At 41.3% G+C, this 22,348-nt stretch overlaps 2 protein-coding genes and 1 long non-coding RNA gene across 6 annotated transcripts; all 3 read right to left on the bottom strand.

The window, feature by feature from the left end:
- Nucleotides 1–329: 329 nt before the first annotated feature.
- On the bottom strand, nucleotides 330–12,088 carry LOC9272231 (DEAD-box ATP-dependent RNA helicase FANCM). 2 transcript variants are annotated; one of them, XR_001541033.3, is made up of 22 exons: nucleotides 11,979–12,088; nucleotides 11,470–11,890; nucleotides 10,841–10,984; nucleotides 10,652–10,734; nucleotides 10,433–10,547; nucleotides 9,808–9,899; nucleotides 9,596–9,650; nucleotides 9,398–9,519; nucleotides 9,207–9,320; nucleotides 8,866–9,059; nucleotides 8,096–8,223; nucleotides 6,625–6,682; nucleotides 5,332–5,408; nucleotides 4,945–4,994; nucleotides 4,707–4,872; nucleotides 4,477–4,598; nucleotides 4,075–4,392; nucleotides 3,927–3,987; nucleotides 2,402–3,515; nucleotides 2,203–2,257; nucleotides 1,917–2,075; nucleotides 330–1,285 (listed from the first exon to the last, which is right to left on the bottom strand). XR_001541033.3 is itself a non-coding variant. In XM_015760032.3 (22 exons), the coding sequence occupies exons 1-22, from the start codon at nucleotides 12,039–12,041 to the stop codon at nucleotides 766–768; spliced, it is 4,206 nt and encodes a 1,401-aa protein (XP_015615518.1). In that variant the 5' UTR covers nucleotides 12,042–12,088; the 3' UTR covers nucleotides 330–765. The 2 variants fall into 2 exon arrangements, 1 of the variants encoding a protein (XP_015615518.1); XM_015760032.3 differs by having other exon boundaries at nucleotides 2,427–3,515.
- Nucleotides 12,089–12,234: 146 nt separating this feature from the next.
- Nucleotides 12,235–13,112, bottom strand: LOC136353971 (acyl transferase 4-like). The gene is made up of 2 exons (XM_066305419.1): nucleotides 12,719–13,112; nucleotides 12,235–12,251 (listed from the first exon to the last, which is right to left on the bottom strand). The coding sequence occupies exons 1-2, from the start codon at nucleotides 13,110–13,112 to the stop codon at nucleotides 12,235–12,237; spliced, it is 411 nt and encodes a 136-aa protein (XP_066161516.1).
- A 4,014-nt stretch (nucleotides 13,113–17,126) lies between these two features.
- Nucleotides 17,127–19,940, bottom strand: LOC9269898 (uncharacterized). Of its 3 annotated transcripts, XR_010737689.1 has the most exons (7): nucleotides 19,502–19,940; nucleotides 19,267–19,393; nucleotides 19,033–19,148; nucleotides 18,897–18,947; nucleotides 18,548–18,702; nucleotides 17,937–18,141; nucleotides 17,127–17,865 (listed from the first exon to the last, which is right to left on the bottom strand). It is a non-coding gene; the product is annotated as an uncharacterized lncRNA (long non-coding RNA). The 3 variants fall into 3 exon arrangements; XR_010737688.1 differs by lacking the exon at nucleotides 18,897–18,947; XR_010737690.1 differs by lacking the exon at nucleotides 18,897–18,947 and having other exon boundaries at nucleotides 17,127–17,311.
- Between the last annotated feature and the right edge of the window lie 2,408 nt (nucleotides 19,941–22,348).

Below are 22,348 nucleotides of genomic sequence, written 5' to 3'. Positions count from 1 at the left end.
GCCAGAATCTACACGTTCACACTTCAACAACACTATCGAGCTTGTCGCCGAACCTTGCACGTTAAGATCGACACGGAATTGACAGGTACGGAATAATGATAATAGTGTCCTACTACTGCTATTTTCCTGCTGATTCTGTGCAGCAACCACCAGCAACTATTGCTATATACCACATGAGGCGAGAAAAAAAAAGATACTATGCCATACCTTGCAAGCAAAAGCAAGCACTTGCAGCAGCAAGGAGCTGCGACCATGGCTCCATCCAAGCAGAAGCCATACTGCTCACTAGGCTATCAGAAGAACATTTATCCAACGAGGTGTTGGAAGTATACAGCAAAAGAACTTATATTTACAGAGAGAAAACTAGTGTGATACAGGGTGTATAAATATGTACGGGATGTATGCACATACATACATTCATATTAACAGTCCATGCCCCTACAAAACTCGCTTCGTCATGTCCTGATCTTCCAAGCTCCCCATAAATATCCCAATGGTATAGGATGTAATTATGGGCGGAAAAACAGTGTTCACCTGAATATCTTGTTGCCTGATACTGTGATCTGCAAGCTCAAACCTTGAAAAGCCCACGAGTAATCGGGCTGGTAGGTTGATGCTGTAGCCATCCCAGGATTCCTGACCATGGTCCAGGATGATCTGGTCCAACAGCTAGATAAAACATTCTGAATGACTCTTCACCAGCATGAGCTCTCACGATCTCAGATCCCTAAATCAAAGGGGAGAAGGCTTATCTCTGATGCTTGCCTAGTTCCCAAAGGATCTCTGTGTGGATTGTTCTTTCTTGAGTCTCCAGAGTTCGGTCGCTTGTGCTTCGATTGCATCGAGATCAAGGCTCTCGAAGAAATCATCGTCGTCCCAAACGAAGTTATTGTTGACTCCAGTAGTAATGTGTGAGGAAGGTTGTGGTGCCGGTGCCGGTGCCAGTTCCGGTTCAAGGTTTATAACAGGGATGGAGGCAGCTTGTTGGAAACTTAGCTTCCTCTTTCTGCAGTCTAATGTGGTGGATGACTCACAATGGGCTAGACTTGTTTCACCTTGTTCCTTTATTGAGCTGGCCCTAGCCACAAAGCTTTGTTGGTCCCCTAGAGGACTAGGGCCAATGGTGTGGTGTGGTTGATGGATCCCTTGTGGAGTCTCCATAGAATTGTGCAAGTTCTCTGAAGAACAGCTCGCACTTGCGCTTCCGCTTCTTGAAGCAGAATTGTCAGGGACATCTTGGTACCTTGAGGGCAGCACTATTGGGGTCTGAGTAAGCAGCGACCGCCTGCAAAAAACATCAGATGGAAATTGAGTTTCAAAGTTTCTTTCAGCAAATTTAATCAAAAGTACAGAAACATGAACACAGGCCACAGCGATGCTCATCTATACAAAAATCTTGGCTACTGTTGAACTGAAAAAGGATAATGCTCACTCCACATTTATCTGGTTCCGAGTTTCCAACATGGCTGATGTACAAACTTCTTACAGATAAGATAAGCTAGTTTGTGTCATAATAGCCACTTTGTCATTAGGTATTCAATGTACAAAAATTTAAATAAATTTATATACTTGATTACAACTTCAGAACTTCTAGGCGAACATAGAAATGCTGCTAGTTTTTTGCATTATATACTGAGTAGCTTATTCAAATTAATCTAATCGCAGATGCGCCCAAAGCCCAACTGGCAATTGTACAGCTCCACTACAACCAATCGGTTGTAAAGCAATATACTGTAATTTGGGACTGTACTGATGACTTCACAGATATCGAACCATGAAAAGTTGAAATTGCAACCGCACAAGGGACATGTCCAACAGCACTTTTTTGGGGGGCAGAAAGAATGACACAAGCAGGATTGTTCAAAACAAACACATGGGTAGAAATTAAAAAGTGTTGTTTGATCAAGTAATAATACCTGTAGAAGGCCATCATGTCACCACTGTTTTCACCATGATGTACGCTTTGGGTAAATTGGCCCGTAGGAGTAGCCTGGTCATTAATAAAACTGTCTTCATAATTATCTTCACTATGATCATTACCCTCATCCGCTGAAACATCAGCATCTTCAGACACCCTAGTGCATGTAAGACATTTATAAATTAATCTAAACAATGATTCATATTGGTAAGCTCTACTAATAGTTACAGGACCAGCTTTAGTTTGTTTGCTAAATATTATATAAAAGATTTTAGAAATCATACTCAGCTTCATCATCAATAAAGGTATCCAGACACATCTTGGCCCTCCTTTTGTTTCCTAGATTTGGAATCAAAAGGAATCTATCAAATATATGCACAAAAAAAAGAGAGATTTGAAAGTTGTGATTATAGTATAAGGTTAAGAAGCCTAAATAGAAACTTGCAAAATTAAAGAGAATTACACGAAAGAGGCTCAACTCACTAATAGTGTGTAAGGTTTAACATACTTTTGGTAGCAAAATTGTGGTTTCCTCCAGCAGCAATATCATATCTGTCATCTAAAGACATGGAGGAAACTCTTTTGATCTTGTCAGCATATTTGCAAAGTCTTTTGTACTTGGGTGCTTCCCGGACTGACCCTGGTGTGTCCCCTCCTGACCTAAGCTGCCAATCATCAGAGAAACTATCACATAGTAGATTTGCCATTGGAGTATGAGCAGCTGGACTATGTATTTTCACATTTGATGGATGCATCCGCTCTTCTTTGTTTGCTTGAGTCTGATCTAGGGCATTCTCTCCTGGTGAGACAGCAAGTTTGGATATCTCAGAAAAAAATTGCCCTTTCCCCTCAAAGTTCAGAGGTCCATTTCTAGATTTCAACTCATTGGCCTTTGCTCCCTCACTGTGTGATTTTGAAAAATCAACCTTTTGCTGCACAAAATCAGCATTTGCAGCACTGTCTGTCTCTAAATGTTTGTGGCCAACTTCAAGCATCGGAGACTCAGGAACAATTCCTTCTTCAATATAATATGTTAGTCTTGGACTAAGCTCCATATCTTCTTGACCTGACAGACCTGGGCTCACTGGTTTAGAATTGCAGGGTTTGTGGCATATTTCTTTTGGACTTACCAATGTTTTAGGAGGTGGAGTTCCATGTACATGTCTGTCATCAGTGCGGCCATATCTTTCAGTGTATTCAGGTGAATGGGGAACTAAACCAAACTCATCTGTAAGGATAGGTTTACTTGAATAAGCAAAACCTGCAAGGCAATCGAATTCAATCGTTGGTCTACTGATGTCAGCAGCCAATTTGACGGACGTGGTCTTGTTCTGGACCTTTTGGTGCCAATTTACATTCCTGGCATCCTTATGGAATTCAGATGTCCTCGGTAGAGCAGGTACAAAGGTGATTGAGACATAACCGCTAACATCCATGGCTACATAATCTCCACTGAAGAAAGAGTGGACAGGATATTTCTTAATCGGTAAACTTGGTACGAGAACATTTTTACTCCATGCAGCTTCACCGGATAAAACTTCCAAACCACAATATTCCTGGGGAATTACCTCTTTCGATCCATCAGCACCGAATAGGCCTATAAATGGTTCACAGGTTTAGAATGTCATATATCAATCAGAAAAGAGCAAGCTTAAAACTCTGCATGCACAATAATAAGCTGAGTGAATAAAAAAAATCCTTTTTTTTTTTGCCGGGAACTGACAGAATGCCATCGACGGTGGAAGAAGAACCAACCACCCAAGGAAAAACTACCCCCAACCTCTATAGGAGGCTACTCGGCATTAGTTTTAAACAGCCCTGCTTCCTTTCAAAATTGTAATTTCTTCTTTGATCTTCTCAAATAAAAAAAATGATTTTATTAAAGAAACCGTAGGCCCAAAGAAACTATATATGGAACCAGTAAACCATTTTTAGAATCTGATAACATTGCAAAATTAATATCATGAACTGAGTAAACTAAAATGGGAAGGATATGACAAGCACTGACCTTCGGGTGCCTCATCCATTACAACTGGTACATCAGCAGGTCCTTCCAAAGGGCTTGCACACTGAAAAGGTGTTCAGAAAATTTTAGGACTTCTGTTTTCATTTCTAAATGACTACAGAGAAGTCACACAGATCTTCAATGAATCTACCTTTGTCCTAGAGAAAGAAAGATCTTGAAGTTGTTGCATAGCATCAATTAGCATGTTCGTTGTTCGGAACGAATGTGGCACTCTGTAGATATCACATGGTGAAACCTGGAAGCTAGGAAATGTAACAAGAGATGGCTTCCAGAAATCTTCTTTGCATGCACCAAAGTACCGAGCAATCAATCGACCATCATCCTCTGACATCTTATTAAAGATTGGAGATGCGACATTCACATCAACTTTGCTTTTCTTTGAGCAAGGAATATACTTCTCTATGGATAATTCAACAAACTTAACTTCTGGATTATAAACATGTGGAACCTATAGGGTGCATCATGAATTTACGCAATTAGCTCCTCCAGATTTAAGAAGCAACTTTATGAACACGATGATAAAAAGAATTACCATCCTAGGACTATCATGGTATTCAAATCTGCGACGATCACGCAATAACTTCTTCATAGTTTTAGTATTTCCTTGCTTACTTAAGTACCCTTTCATCTCCTGTCCGCTACAAGCCAAAACCAGTTTGGGAAGTTAAGGTAACCAATGCCTGAGAGAGAAATACATTTAAAAAATGCAATTTTTGCGGCACTTTGGCAATTTTCAATTTTCACCAACCAAAAAAAGGATATCAACTCTCCCTTCGTTCTTCCTTCCAGTCCTTCCCATACGTTGAATCATCCTTAATGCGGAGATGTTGGCATCAAAACAAACCACAAGATCAACCTCCATAATATCTAGTCCTTCCTCACCAATTGATGTTGCCACTAAAATATTGTATTCCCCAGACCGGAATTTCTGTAAACAATTTACAGTCAGATAGAAGAAAAAAATGCAAATCATGGATGAGCAGAGTATATAGTTCAATACATGCAAAATAGCTTGTTGCATTTTCTGTGTCTGGCCCTTCAGTTGATCACCTAAAGGCAAAAAACTTGAAATAAATAAACACATCATATGATTCATATGTTTAAATGCATAAATGCTCCATTCATAGAATATTACTACCACTAAACTACTTGGATAAAGGAAAATGTAGGAGACCACTATGTTTATTTCGTATGGTCATTACCATCCAAAATGCTACAAACTCCTGGAGAATGAAAATCAGACCAGAACACATATTCTAATTGAAGAACTTAGCATATTGAAATAAAAAGTAAAGAACTATAGATCATATGTTTCAAAATCATACTTCTATGAAATCAGTGATCTACAATTAAATCTCAGCTGATCACCGATAACACATTATCATACCTGTAGAACTTTGACCAATGAATGCAGCAGGCCTCACAAGTTCACCATCAATATTTCTTAGGGAGCACAATATTTCTCTGTGTTTCACAGTATAACAAAACATTCAAGCCATATAATAGATTGGTTCTGACAGACAATTAAGCAAAGCACGAATGTACATTGTTTCTGATGCACAGCTAAAATAACAAACAGATTGTTTGCTGGAGCAAGGAGATATACACAATAGCACAGAAAATTCAACAAAATTATAGGGCATCCTGAGTCTTAAAAACAACACAGAGAAACTAAGACATGAATGCTAGCTATAGTTGATAGGGAACTGTTTAAAAGATGCAAGACCCACTAACTGACTTAAAACCAACCCCTACAAATGAAAGTAAAATATGCATATCCAGTGCATAGTGACATGTTCAGCACTAGTATGCCTTAATTCGCCGTTTATAAATTATAGCTGGTTGTCAAGAAAAGTAAAGAAATTGGATCAGAAGATTTAAGATGTTGACAAAAAGATGTAAAGCTTAGTTTTCCCAAGCTGACTTGCCTCCAACTATCCATTTGGTGTCCATGTTTAATATGAGCTATTGCTGTTATCAAACACAACTTCCTTCTGTCCTGACATTGTAGGTTTCCATGTATTAATTCAGTACTCCCTCTGATTCCATTTATAAATTATTTTATACTTGTGCACAAGGGTTTAGAATATCACACTGGAAATGTGAATCGTGTATTCATGAGTGGTATCATTTATGTATAAACATTATGAAAGTAACTATTGGAGTATTGGTCAATGCTGGCATGAATAAAATGAACATGTATGGTAATCTGACTAGCATACTACTAGCATTCTCTACATATTGCTCTTTGACAATTTCATCTAGTACTCATTCTGTTAAAATTGGTACAGGATAATCAGTGGTTCCATAGATCAAGTTAAACCACATGACATACATTGCATTGAACCCTGAAAGACCAATGACCTGTCAGTCCAATTTCACTAAGAACGCGTCAATACCATTCTCATGATACCTTCAGTAAAAGTTGTTTAAGAGAATTGCTAATAGATTAACCCCTGTGAAACACATGGTGCCAAATGGCTTCTGCCTTCAACATATTTATCATCGGATAAGCTAGTAAGCTACCCACATGCAAACAATAACAATGATAATAAACTAATAACAATACAAAACCAAAAAGAACAGCACAGAAAAATTATGCATGCATCAAATTTTCAGTGTAAAATAAGAATTTGCAAATTGATATAATAGAGAAAAAGACTACTGCATAGTTTCTTACTTGACGCATTCTCGGTAATGTGCAAAGATAATGACCCTTGAGTCCTTTGGATTTTTGCCTGTGTCAACATAACCAGTATCAAAGTTGTCATAAATAAACTTGAAACTTCACAATGTTTGCCCTGGTTTTGTTCATGCAAGGAAATGAATTCCGGAATGATATTGAAGTCAATCAATAAAAGTTTCTTCCTATAGGGTGTGTGTATCTTGTGATGCAATCATGTGAATGAAAAAAAATAACATGTAACATCCGATCAGTGTGCTCTATAGAGAAATAATGATGTTAGAAAACTAAGACCATCCGTTCTTCTCTCACAACTTGAGTGCTACCTGTTGTGTTCCGTGACATCCCATGGCACTTGTCACTCCATTCAAAATACAAGATTAAAAATGACCAAAAAAGACCTCTACCTTGTGTTGTTGAAATATTTGTCTGCTATTTGACAATAGTACCATTAAACAAATACAGATGGAAGAGGATGCTGCTTTCAGAGTTTCAGACATGACTCTCCTTAATGAAACAGACTCAAAGACTTAAAGCCTTTCCTCCTGCCCTAGCTACAAAATACACTCCTCGGTATCATTAAATATTATAATAATACAATCCTCACCCCTTGGTAAGGTCCACCCCAACTATCTTCCAGAAAAAGACACTCAATGACTTCAAGCAGACAAAATAGTATTCTCTCTATTTCAAAATGTAAGCACTTCTAGCATTTGGAATTTGTACTGGAATATAAGCACTTCTAGAGTAGTGTGTGTCCCATCAACCACCTCTCATTCATTCCCATATTACCCCCAACCACCCTCCACCCCCAACTCCCCAAGGATACCTCATTTAATAAAGGGCATCATAGTCTTTTCTACTCAACATTAATCTTCAGTAAAACCCCAAGAAATTCTTGTATTTTGGAACTGACAGAGTGCCACATTTGCAAGAATACTAGTGAAAAATATTCAGGTGTCACTGTAATACTCCCTCCGTCCCAAATTATAAGGCCTATATTTTTTCTTTCTTTTACGCGGTCTTCAATGACATACTTTGACCATTAATATATTACATGTTATGTTTCCAACAAATATAAAATTAGCATCACATGAAAGTACTTTAAAATATGAATCTATTGATATAACATGCATAATACTTAGCATATATATGGTTAATATGGTTATTAGTCAAAAGTTACCAAGTTTGATTTTCCTTAAAAAGAGGGCGCCCTATAATTTGGGACGGAGGGAGTACTAAACAGAAAAGTTTCACCAACAAAACACTTCTATACTACAAAAGAGTTACTATTCTTACAAAAATACAAATCCACGGAATGATGCACTAAACTTTATTCTGATAGATTGAGCTATTAGTTGTCCTACAGAATGAGTAGGTTGTTGTATAGCAAGCAGTATACATTATAGAATTATTGATCAACTAGACAAAGAAGATATATGTACCACATTACGAGAAAGTTACTTACGGAAGTGATCTAGCAACACTTCTACCAATGTCCGAACTTTTGGACTGAGAATGCCTTGAGATAAGAAGTTCTCCATAGTTTTCTTTACTTCCAAAAATGTGTTATTTCTTGTAAGCACCTTCCATGATCTTCATTACACAAAAGCCATGATAAATTTGAGCACGCATGGAAGACTTTCTTGTAAAACTCGGTAGAGCATGCACAGAATCAAGAAAAAAAAAAGGGTGAGATCTCTAGTCTAGTGTATCAATCAATTAATTTATATGAGATGTGGGTGTGTTCACTGCTCAAGTGTAGGGATGGCTCACCGGAGGATGAGATTGCCTCTAGCAGATGGTGCAGTAGTTGGTGAGTAGAAGGTAGCAAGGGTAAATAAAAGAATCTAGATGGGATGGGAACAGGAACTGGAAGAATGATATTGTTGAGATGTACAAGGCTACAAGCTTCATTCAGGTACTTATTTACATATACCATTCAACCTACCAAAAACAGTACTATCATCAGAAGTGTATATGGAACAGCTCAAATACAACGAACTGACTAAGCTCCTGAATTCTCACTATATTGGTATATTATATCGAAGTTCTAAACAGAATGGACTAGGGCTGCTACTGCTTTGCAAAAGTATAATCAGTAAAAGTGTAAAGGATATTCTTTCATGCTCAAGGGGATGATGCTCAGAAGATCCACAGTTAGGAGCCTAATTATGCACTATGATGACATGCAAGTGAAACATTGTAATAGAAGTGTTTGTAGAGTGTAGGCAATACCCTTCTTTATATTTGGCTTCGATTGACTGATGTGCTGCCTTGATACCATAGCTCAAAAGCATTTTCATAATGCCATAAAGTAAGGTTAGAGCTTGAAAAGATATACCAATTTCCTTTTTGTCTGCTAAAGGAATATTTGGCGGGGGTGCTTGATCAAATTTGTCCTTTAACATGCGCAACTGGTGTGGACTCCACTGGAAAAAATAAGCAATTAATAATGCACATGAGTAGCAAATCAGAAGTGCCTGAGCAGCAAAGCATCAGGACAGAAGTAGATAAATTCTTCACCTAAAATGAATGCATCTAGATGATCGATGTATTAAAGACAGCATGAAACATACATTTGAAGCATCCCTGTGATCAATGACCCTAGCAGAACGCAATTTAACAAGATGTGGACGTATAACATCCAAAAGCTTATCATTGACTTGTTCAGCCTCATCGCCAACTGGTATCTGCATTGAAACAAGTGACCCTTCAGAAGAGAGAAACAGCATAGACAACTTACAAATTTATCACTGTCCATGCACACCTCTAAAGGTTCAACTGTGCGCCTCTGAATATAACGGCTGACTTCAGGATCACTTTCATCACAGTGAACCAACTCAGAAATGCGCAAATTGTTGATAACATTTTGTATAGCTGGTTGCTTTGCTGAATAAAACAGGATTGAAAAATTAGCAAGCATCTCCATTTTTCAGCACTTCTATTTAATTTTGAGGAGACTAACATCCTGGTGTAGCAGTCAGAGCTAAAATCCTTAACGGCACACGAGCTGCCTCCAACTGTCAACAAAGCAGAAAAGTAGAAAAATAACAAGCAGGTGTCAGAACGACTCATTCATTTACACCCTACCGATATCATCTTCTTCAAATGAGCTTGATATGGAGGAAACCCATGAAAGATAACCAACAAAAGAGATTGCTTGGGTATCAAATATACCTCACGGACTACAACACAGTAAGCATAATTTCGCGAGGCTCGATGAGCTTCATCTATCACCAAGCAAACGAGTTGATTCACCATGCATATCCCTGCCAAAAGCCAAATTAACAATGTCAACTCAGAGAAATGGTAGCATTAAAGATAGTGGGAACAAGAAGAAACTACTGTGGTCGGTCCATTTCTGAAGCGGGCAGTCCAAACATAAAATTGAGGTAATAATACTTAATGAAAGGTGGAAGAGAATGGTGAAGCTAGTGTCAAATGGGAGTAAATTATATAGCTGAGTTGACACATGATTTGCAGGGGCGATATGAACTACAAGTTTGGACATGACTTCTTGTCATGTGTGGGCTTTTATATGCATCTGTTATGCACAAAATTTCTGCCTTCTTTTGTGCTGACTCCATTTCAATGGAAGCTCTAGTGCAACTGTGTTTTTACTATGCGAGAAAAGAAGTGATGCTGTTTCTTCCAGAAATAAATCAATATTTGGTTGCCACTTGCCATTCTAAACTACTCATAAAGCAACACATGGAACTTTCAAAGACAAAGTACAATTGTAAAATATCCAATAAAAATATTAAAAGCATAGGACAATTGGACAAACAAGAGAAATAATCACCAGATTGTATATCATTCTGTAGAACTTGTGGAGTGACAAAGAACACTCTTTTAGACTTCCAAAAGCATGATCGCTTTGAGGGGCTTAGATTCCCCTTCAAGTCAATTGTCCACTCCTGCAACAAGTAAAAAGCAATAGTTCCAGGTACTGGTAGAGAAGAAAATTTGATCTTCAACTGATACCAGATAAGCATGAACATCTACAGAAAGAAATTAATACCTGTGGTATTCCCACTGTATTATGGCATGCCTCAATTTGCTGAGTAACAAGAGGACGTGTAGGTGCAGTAAATACTATTTTCCCTTTATTTTTTCAGATTTACAAGATAAGAAGACCAACTGTCAGAAAGGGTTTTTCCCAATTTACAACAGAAGAGGAAAAAAGTTCCAGCATGGTACAAAAAATTACCTTCAGGAAACCATCTAAAGTAGTTATACATCACTACTGCTGCAATAAAAGTTTTGCCAAGCCCTGTTGGTAAAGCCACTAGTGTATTGGTAAATAAAGCCTTCTCTACAAATTTTTTTTGGTACTCTCGGACTTGTACATTAGCTGCAACACATGAACAAAAGCCACTTAAATTACACAGCTGACACATTGATACCTTGGTTAGAGAGCTAAGTTATTATGTGTAACCTCTAACTATTTACAAAGCAAACATGATTACAGCAGAAGTGAACTACAACAAGAACAGAAATGAGCATTTGAGTGGTGTTTCAGAAGTTATTTTTTGTTTCGCTTATATTGGAATCGTTACATTATTAATCACTGAGGAACAGAATGTTTGCACATCTATGTTGGAGAGTGGAGACAGGGAGTCCAGGAGAGTTCCCTGGGGAGTTAGAAGGCTATACAAAAAAAAAAGATTCTGAGGTCCAAATGAGCAATCAAAATACTTAGTACACCAATACTGAAACATGCACTAATTAATTGTGTCTAAACCAGGTTATTCTTGCATGCCAATGAAAATGCTCTAGAAAACTACTGATGACGGAGTGATTCTTCTCGAAATGCAGGTAGAAATGGAGAACACTCACTTGGATAAATCCAAGTTCGCGCTGCCTCGTGGTCCAGAGCAACGCCGCAGGGCTTAGGCACGACATCCTCGTCCGCTCTACGCGAGCACCCCTCACCGGCGCGGTCACTGGGGCGCCCCCAGCCGCCACTCGGCGGGACCGGCGCCGCTGCGGGCGGCGAACCAGGCACAGGGGGGCCCCTGGCGCCACTCGGTAGGATCGGCGCCGCTGCGGGCGGCGAAGCAGGCACAGGCGGCCCCCTCTCCATCGCCGCCATCTGTCTCCTCCTGGTGAAGGAGTCGACGAATCGGTCGAGCGTCAACTGCCGCGTGCCGGCCGCCGCCGAGGGCTCCGGCGGCGGTGCCGACTCCGACGCGGCGGAAGAAGACGCGAGGGCGCATCGCCTGTCGATCTCCTGCACGGCCGCCTCCCAGTCGAAGTCCTGCGGGGGGGAGGTTAGGGTTTCCCGGAGCAAAGGTGAAAACGCGAGCGGAGGGGGGGTGACCGGAAGAGGAGAAGGAGGCGCTTACGTCGTCGTCGTCATCGATGATGATGGCGGGGTGCAGCGGCGGCGGCGGAGGCGGCGCGGCCATTCCGCCGCGCGCGGGAGCTTCGAGAAGGTTGCGGGTTGGGGAATTTTGGGAGGGGGAGGAGGCGGAGGGGATTTGGGCGGGGAGACGAAAAGTTTTCGGAGGCGGTGCGCGCGTGCGATGCTGGTGGTGGTGATCGCGACGAAACGGGCGGCCCGTGTGATTTGGGCCTCAAAGAACAGTACTGCTAGTAAAATTACGGCCCATATGTATCTGAGAAATACGGCCCATATAGGATAGGATGGAAGAGGATTGTGGGCTACGTGACGCCTAAATAAGAAAAAGTACACCGAAGATCTCTCAACTTTGTCGTCGGGATAAAACCGTTCTCGAACCACAAAACCGGATATCACGGATCCCTTAACTATATAAAACCGGTCACAATTTGTTCCTCGACAATTTTGATCCTGGTTTTGTCCTACGTGACTGCTGAGTCAGCGTGGAACCCACGTAGACCCCAAATGTCAGGATGCCACGCCAACACCTTTCTCTTTCCCCTCTTCTCTCCCTTCTCTCTCACTTCTCTACGCTGCGCAGGCTAGCCGACGGGAGGGGAGGAGGCCGGTGGGGCGCGGTCCCGCGGCGCCGCCCGCCGCGCGCTCCGCGAGGTGGGCCGCGACGGCGTCGTCGTCGTCGCCGGCCGCGCCGTCTCCACCCAGTTCGCCACCGCTGGTGCAGACCTTTCCTCTGGCGCTGCGGCGCCGGCGCCGGCGGCGTCGGCGGCGGGAGGCGGGTGTACGTGAGGAGGCCGGTGGGGCAAGGCACCACATCATTGCAGCCGGCAAGCCACCGTCCGACGCCGACCACCGCCACCTCGCCGCCGCCGTCGGCCCCCACCACCTCCACGAATCTCCCGGCGAACGGGTGGTACTCCACAAGCGCCTTCCCCAGCGCCTCCCTCGCCGGCTCGCCACCGCCGCCGCCGTTTCCGCCGCCGGCCTCGAACACGTGCAGCGACTGCACCAGGTGGCGCCCCGCCACGCGGTCGAGCACCGACAGCGGCAGCGTCTCCGCCGGCGTCGGCGACGACGGCGCCACCAGCGACCTGCTCGTCCTCGTCACCGTGAATCCCATATATACTGTGATAATCTCGCTAGCTTAGCTAGCTTAGTTTTTGTATGTGAATTGAATGTGTGTGTGTGTGTGGAGATGCAAGAGCCAGTGCCATGTGTATATATAGGCTAGCTAGCTCGAGCTTATCATTAGTTAATTAAGCTAAGCTATGCTCGTCCTCGCCAATGTGGTTCCTCCATTGAACAACGGGATCAATGCTGAGCCTGAGAACCTCGCTTCTGGGTGTTCACCATGGTAACAAATCGGTTTGATTGCCCAGTGGCGGCGGTCCTGCACTCCTGCCTCGCCCCACCGGTGACCGACCTCCTCACGTACACCCGCCTGCCCGCCGCCGACGCTGCCGCCGCTGCGGCGCCAGAGGACGGGTCCGCGTCCTCGCCAGCAGTGGCGAACTGGCCGGAGACGGCGCGGCCGGCGACGACGACGATGCCGTCGCGGCCCACCTCGCGGAGCGCGCGGCGGGCGGCGCCGCGGGACCGCGCCCCACCGGCCTCCTCCCCTCCCGTCGGCTAGCCTGCGCAGCGTAGAGAAGTGAGAGAGAGAAGGGAGAGAAGAGGAGAAAGAGAAAGGCGTTGACGTGGCATCCTGACATGTGGGACCCACATAAGGTCCCACGCTGACTTAGCAGCCACGCAGGATAAAATCGGGATCAAAACCACCGAGGGACCTATTGTAACCGGTTTTCTATAGATAAGGGACCCACGATATCCGGTTTTGTGGTTCGATGACGTTTTTTATCCCGACGACAAGTTGAGAGACCTTCGGTGTACTTTTCCCGCCTAAATATGACGGGCTGGAACTGGGAGTTCGGCTACGTGCGGCCCATACAGGATGGAATGGGCTCGTATGCAAAGTGAGGCCCAAGTGATTCGGTCCGGAAGGCATCACGAAGAGAGGTCCATGTAATATGGGCTGAAATGGTGCTGTATCCATGGGAAACAATGTATCCCGAGGTCAAGGTGCTTCATGGCTTCATGTCCCATGATTTTATCATGCTCATATTTTAAGTATTGTAGTATACCGTTACTCTAATAAAAAATAATATTAGTTGGTTACATGCAACATATTTAATGATGTGAATTTACTCTTCGTTTACATAAATAAACGAAGATACATTTATTAAATGATGCCCATTTTGGAAAAACCTCAATAACCTTAGGCCATGTTTGACAAATGGGATAGAGAAATGATTTCCCACCCACTAAAAGACATCTTTAAATCCTAACCATTCATTCTCCCCCTTTCATTTAATCCTAACCCTTCATTCATTTCCCAATCCCAATCCCACCTCTCATTTCCCATTATCCAAACACACCCTTAGAGAATGATTAAAATGGGATGGAGGAAGTATTTTGATGTTATTGATCTTGTTAACCTTTACTAGAGGATGATCAAATTGGGATCTAGGGATTGATAATAAGCATTCATTCCTAGATAAAAAAAACTAACACTTGTAATGCATGCAAACGAGCACGGATGCAGGTCCTCTGCAGTACTGCATGTGCAGTACTACTCACTGACATGTGGGCCCGATGTGCAGTACTACTCACTGACATGTGGGCCCGAGGGCCTGTGGGGCCCACATGTTAGTGAGCAGTACTGCACATGCAGTACTGCAGAGGATCTCAATTGGACGAGCACATATGCCTCTACAATCTATATGTGTGGTGGGACCATTCTACATTCGATTGGACCATTCAACATATCTACATAGCAGCCATTTACTACTCCAACTTTATACACTCTTAGGGTATCCACAATATAGCATTTTAGCAGGTAATAAGCATTAAATACTCACTTATTACCCGGTAGTAACCATTGTAGGACTAGTAAGTAGTTGCAGCCCGGTAACACGGCTACAATCGGGTAACAGGAATTAAACTATCTTATTTGCACGGTGTTTCTGATAAAATGCATGGAAATAAGTCACGGCTAGAGATTGCCATCGGTGATTTTTTCTGAAGCTGGCCCTACCTTGTTTCCTACTGATATGCTGATACATTGTGGAGTGCATGATTGCTTACTACTACTTGTAGACCTGGCCCATACTACTGACACACTACTACCAAGTTGGGCAAGTAACATTGATGTTGCCCTTAGGATGGGTCACATCTCATTTTAGGTTGAGTTATTTTGGGATGGAGGGAGTAAGGGTGTTTAGTGGTAGAAGAGTGGTTAAAAATAATATATGAAGAAATTTAAATTAGAGATGATTGATGTTAAAGCAGTATACATTCTAAAAGAATGATAGTACTGAATGTGCTCCCCACCATATCGATAATTTCTTCATGTACTTTAATATTACAAAATAATCTTGCACAGTTCTATCTTATTTCATTTCTAAGGCTCCCATTTGTCTCGGATGAAGGTGAAGATTTTTTTTGCGCACATAAAATAAGGCAAGCCATTAACACATGATTATTTGAGTATTAATTATTGCAAACTTAAAAATGGGTTTATTTAATATTTTAGAGCAACTTCTATATAGGAGTTTTTACACAAAACATATCGTTTAGCAATTTAAAAAATGTGTTAACCGAATCCGATGTATAATTTGCATCTTAATAATAAACAATCGGGGCTTTGGCCTACAATAACGTATTATTCTAAAATCAGTAAAATCAAAGTGTTTGATTGTTATTTTGTAATGAACAATTGGCATATGATATTATCGGTTTTGATATTTGGAGATTATTGACGAAGTGGATTTAGAGATGATTGGAATTTTCAGGTGATGAACAAGAATTACTAACAAAGTGGTTGCTTATCAGACCAACGTATGTGAGCGGTCTGACCGACCGACGTTGTGTTGGTTTCAGTTTAGGATCGATTCTTTAGATATCCATGGATAATTCATATTTATGATTTCTAGATAGATACTAGTGTGTAATATTGTTATTTGCTATTAGTGAGTCAAGTTGGTGAGAACTTGCACTCAGATATGGTTTCTTGGTTGGTGCATGTGTAAGTGATTTGCCTCAGAAGAGCGTTGCCAATGATGAATCGGGAGTCAACTTGGGAGAAGATGACGTCCAGACGATCAAGATATAATGCAAGATGCTTAGGCTAACGATTAATGCACGTGGTTAGTGAAGATTCCATATGGCATATGATGGAGATATTGTGTAACTTTTAGTTCTGCTAAAAATTTCAGTTTTTTGGTACTTCAACCATTCACCTCTTCTGGTTAACTTAGTTCTTACAGTCCGATCCTACAAAATCCTCAAAACTAATACTCCTTCTATTCTATATCAATCATCATTCATCATATAACCTTGGACTCTTCGTTTGACATGTAGCTTATATTGCATTTAGGCATGCATGTATGCAGACATTGATAGGTAGTTAAGTCCTCGTTTTCTATGCATGTGGGACTTAAAGTCTGCGTGTTTCTTAGTTCTCTTCCACCATATATGCTCACATTAAATAAATACTAGGACTTTTAGGCGCGCTTCGCGGCGCCCTACCGTTCATTAATTAAGAGCTATGTAGCTTATAGATGGTAATAGGGAAACATTTCATTAAGAGCTATGTAGCTTCAAAGCAGAGCAAATAGCATGACTATGAGAGAGACGCTGAGAGCACCTAATCTAAAGCAATGAAAACATTTGACCAATGTGAAGGCTTCGAACTTCAGGAGTAGCCTGAACAGTAAAAAACATTTGCATACTTCAAAAAGCTCTACTAAGATTATATAAGGCATATTATCACATCCGCAATTGTATATAATTTTACTATCACCATCTGTAATTTTTGACACGAAAATATTTACAGAGTTATGTACAAAAGCTTAAAAGGAATTTTTTTCTTTAATTTACAGAGTTATTTACCAATTCATATCCATAATTATGGGATGGAAGGTTCCATTTGTACAACCTACAAAATGCACAAATGGTTCATGAAGTATTTCATGTAATATAAATGAGCATTTAGATATGTGGAATCTGATATGGAACCTTTGGTGGCTATAACTTAACTGACCAAGTGAACTTCACCTCAAAATCAGATGCAAAATAAGAACAATATAATGGTGTGTGCCAAATTCACTTGAGTTTCTAGTTTCAAAAAATCAATTCGTCCTTACAAAGCAAACCAAACCTCTGACTGCACAGGATCTACAGAGCAACAGATCACAGCTCCAAAGTATATTGACCTGCCTGCAACCTTGTGGCTCCACGCATTCAGCTCTTTTGGTGTAACTGGCACTCAACGTATGAAATTTCAGCATGGAAAGGAACTGAAAGGTTCATTTTTCTTTCGAAGAACAAATAAAAAATGTAATGTCAATCACCAAAGAAAATTGTGTAGAAAGTGAAAGAGTATAGCAATTAGCCCACTTAGCAGTTTGTACTGATTTCAAGTTCTACTGGAGCAAATTGCAGTGTCCCTAAGCAGAGCATGATGGGTGTAGGAATCTTGGTAGATATTTGCATAGGCCATATCATTAATCTCCGACCTCTAACCATTATGTGTTCAATTCATGGAAAGAGGATTTTGTGCCATAGCTCACCACAACACGTTTCAGATCCAATTTATAGTATTTATATATTACCAAACATGTTCTTAATTTCATCATTGTAACAGAAACTTCCACACAATTTCTTCACCAATTGCTATAGGAGCACTAAATATATATCAGTTTAAATCAGCATGGCTTAGCCCTAAATTAGTAGAGTTCATTCTGCATCTTCAAAGACTACCAATGCTGACTTGCATCAGCACCACAGTGAATCATCCAATTACTTAGCCAGACCTACAGTTTGTAATTTTAGTCAATGATTTTTGCCTCTCAAATCCTAAAGGCCAAATGAAGAACAGAGTTACCTTCAAGTGCTTGTAATGATCTCACCGAGCCCAACAACCTAAATGCTATTGGTTGGTCTAGTCCAAAAACCTCACCAGAAGCATCACAAGTCCAAAAACGTACTTCTATTAGTAAATGTTGAGCTTCTCTGAAGGTTTTTGTTCTAACACAATCTGCCACATAACTTCAATTCTGATGTTAAGGAGCAGAAATAGAGCCTGAATTCTGCAATATAAAATCCTTTAGTGAGCAAGTATCAAGTCCAGAAACCTTTAGTAAGCAAGTATCAAGTCTAGAAACCAATATAAGTGTATACTTGAAAATGCAATTAATGGAATATATCAATGTATACGAAAATAGGTCTAGCCCATTCAGTTTCTTTAGGAAAAAAAAAGAGCCAATTCAGTTTCATTATGTGCAAGGTAATCTTTATATGTTGTCAACCATGTAGCTAGAAGCATCAACACTAATAAACATTTGCTTATGTAAATGAAGCACAAAGGCATTTAGAAAACAACTCCCCCCTAAACAATCTCTAATAAACGGGGACATTCATTTCTTTGAAAGAAGCATATATGTAATGTGAATCAACAAATAAAATGTGTAGTAAGTGAGAGTAAACATCAATTACCTCGATTTGCACTGATCTCAGTTCTCTACTGTACTAAAATAAAGAATCCCTCAGCAGAGCAGGATAGATTCACAGATTCCTTGTAGTCTTGCAGACATTTACATAGGCCATAGCATTACTTGTAAGAGGCATGCAAAATATCATACCTCCGACCACTGTAATAAGCAATTTGAGATAGTGGCTGAGATGATGGTGAGCAATCATATCAGAACATGCAGTGAAGGTTTCGTTAAATATGATTGTCATTTAGAAAAAGAGTTCAAGGTGAACCATTGTGGAACTAAAATATCACCTAGTAAAATTGAAGTGGAAGTAGGAAAAGGCAAAAAAAAAAAGGTTCCCAAAATACCTATACATATGGATTCTCAATTAATGATGAAGTTGCATACATCCATTGCCCCTAAGTAAATTACACCATAAATAACAATGGCAAGGCAATTGCAAATGGCCCTTGGCTAGGCGACGACAGATGGTTCCCAGATTACCTGTTGCTGGCCAGATCTGCAATTGCGAAACAGTGTCGGCGCCGCACGGCAGCGGAGCTTCAAACTTGAGCAGAAGGGCGCCAACCCACTGTGGAGATGGAGAAGGATTGCATCGGCTGAAGAGAGCACAAAGCAAAAGGAATCAAATATGAATTACAGAGACAAAGAACTACTAACCAACGGAGAATTCAACACAACAATAGCCCATGGCAATGCAACATCACTGATCCAGACCTTCATGGCGAGCTTGAGTGCATGTACCCACCGGATCTAGCGATAGGCCAGCAGATCGATCACCTCGTTGTCGTTCTCCATCACCAGCAGCCCTGGTTGATCTCCATCACCACCACCCCTACTTGAACTGGGAAGAGAGAGGAGTAGTATTATTATGGTGTGTGTGTGTGTTGGGGGAAGGGAGGGCGTCGGCGGCGAGGAGAAGCGCAGGAGGGGGAGGCCGGCGTCTACCCACCGGATCGAGTGGCAGGGCCAGCAGATCGACCCTCTCGCCCTCGTTCTGCATCATGACCACTCTCCCTGCTTAACTGGGAAGAGAGATGGAGAGATTGGGCAGGGGGAGGGCGACGAAGCGACGACAGGCGTCACGGCCAAACCTCGCCCCGAGCCCCACGTGGTCTGGTCCCTCCGCAGGTTCACCACGGCGTCGACGATTCACCAACGACCACAGCAGCGCCTGGACGAAGGAGAACGCGCAGAGGAGTTTGTGAGGAGGCGGCGACTTCGGTGCGGCTAGGGTTTTTGGATGGCAGTAGAGGGCAGCCAAAAGTTAACTCCCCCGTCCACCCTCGCGTGATGGACGGCAAAAAAGCTCGAGGGGCAAGCCGTCGTCGCCGGCGAGGAGAAGGCAAAGCGGCGGCGGCGCAAGGGCAAGGGAAATGAAGAGAAGGGACGGGGGAACAGTAGTGGCTAGGGTTTCGAGGGAATGGGGGGATTGGGTGTTCTTTTTTTTTCATAAAACTCCCTTACTTTCTCTTTTTCAGGGCGCTGTCCTATACTTGGACAGTCATATAGAGGGCCTAAGGCAGTGAACTTACATTGAGGACTTAAGAAAGATTATCAAGGTAAGAGAGGATTTTTTTGCAAAATTACCAGCTCCAGCGCTCTTCATCGTAGATGCTTGATCGGACGACGCTGCTGGCGAGTAACCAGAGCGCACCAAAATCAACAGCCTTCTAGCGCGCGGGGGGCGACGTGGATACACGCGCGTGCGTCCACGCCGTCCCAAATTCTCTCGTGCGAGCACTTCGCCCTTGCTTTTAATTACCCCGATTACCCCGATATGGTAGTTAAAATTTGCTTGGTTTTGATAAAAATTTATATGGGGATCAATATGGAATAGACGAAGTATATTCTAAACAATACTATCATGTGGGCAATTTATATTTATCCGTAACAAAGCATAACTATTTAGTAAGTTGTACAAAATCTGATTTCTACCCATACTTATTTTTGCAAATATAGGCTGTGTTCGGTGGTGGGTGTTGGGAACCCATCACCCACGCATGAAAAACGGAGCGGTCCATTAACGCGTGATTAATTAAGTATTAGTTTTTTTTTCCAAAAATGGATCAATATGATTTTTTAAGCAACTTTTGTATATAAACTTTTTACAAAAAATACACCGTTTAGTAGTTTGAAAAGCGTGCGCGCGGAAAACGAGAGGGGAGTTGGGAATTCCTGTATCAAACACAACCATAAGAGCAAGTTTAATGGTCTATTTGATGAGCTTCTAACTGCTGCAGCTTCTCATAGAATCAGAAGCTCCCCAAACAGTCCAGCTTTTGATCCAAATTATGAGAAGATATAGTTATATAATCCAGAAAATGAACTAGAAGCCAGAAGCTCAGAAACCCAGCTTTTCCAGTTTCTCAGAAGCTGGCTTCCAACTAGCTGCTTTTTATAATCTTAAGCTCCTCCAAATAGGCTCTAATACTATAGACAACAACTATTAGCTTCAAGTTATCTATAATCAATCTAATAGCCAATTCATACAATAGTTAACTACAAATATATACTACATCATTAATAATTGGTCCCACATGTCATACACACGTAACGTTTCAGAGTTCGTGCTGCAGCTGGCTACAAATTTGTAACCCGTTTTTTTTCTTTCTCCTCTCTTGTCTTCTCCATATAAGTTTATAGCTGACTTATAGTCTATTATTGTACTTGCTTTAAGGTGTAATTTAACTTCAAGAAAAGTATGAGCATTCGTGTCGATACCTCGAACGGGTCGGATATCAAACTTGGTGAACAGGAACCAAACTTCAACGCAAGGTTCTTAATCAATACAAGCTGAGCTAGGATGCAATCCCCACTTCGCATAATTTGAATTAATTTGACGCCAAGAAAGTTTGAAATCCAACTTGCACACGTTAGAGCAGATGCCAGGCTATAAGCCAGCTATAAATATATTTTAAAGAGATAAAAGAAGAGAAAAAAAAGCATCGGGCTACAGATCTGTAGTCAGTTGTAGCACGGACTACAAGACGTAATGTGTGTATGATAGTATGACGAGGTATTAATAGTATAGTAATCAACTATTGTATGAATTAGCTATTACATTGACTATAGATGATTTGAAGTTAGTAGTTGACTATACTATTAAACTTGCTCTCAGTAACACTCTTAACTTCTAACTTAAAATCACTAAAAATAGACTAGTAGTACTAGTTAATAAACAGTCTTTTGTCGTTTAGAATTGAAAAATGGCTGGGTCTACTGTAGCATTCCTCTTCTTCTTTTTTTAAAAAAAGAGAAAAAGTTCACCGCTCGAGGAGCGGGCAGTTGTGGACTCTTGGAGTTTGTTTGCTAAATGGCTCCGTCTCTTTCTTACAAGTTACATTTGAATTAACTTTTGTTTTGAAGACTGCAAGAGACGGCCATATATTATAATTGCAGTTCACAATTTGATTTGACGACGGAACGGTCAATATATACTATCTTCATTTTAAATTAAATTGACTATAAAACAGACTAGTGCCCCGGTCTATGTTTTGTGTCACTCGAAATCAAAACAATGGCTAGATCCATCTTGCGTAAGCAGTGGTTGAGCAAAATAAATGATGAATTTAAAACTATATGAACGCAATTCACGTGTTCGTTTGACAAATTAGTTGGATAAATGGTTCCCGAAGCTAGGGGGGTTTTCTTATAAGTAATCCATCTAGATAATACTCTACATCTTACTGCAACTCCACGTATAGTATTCAACGAATTAAAAAAAACCAATGAACCACTGTCGCCGCTGTCATCGAATATACGCGGCCGTGGGCAACCGCATCGGTCCACGCCAGCG

This window comes from Oryza sativa, chromosome 11 (assembly GCF_034140825.1).
Source record: "Oryza sativa Japonica Group chromosome 11, ASM3414082v1".
Taxonomy (NCBI): Eukaryota; Viridiplantae; Streptophyta; class Magnoliopsida; order Poales; family Poaceae; genus Oryza; species Oryza sativa.
The sequence above is the reverse complement of the archived record's forward strand: the minus strand, read 5'-3'. Positions and strand labels throughout refer to the sequence as shown.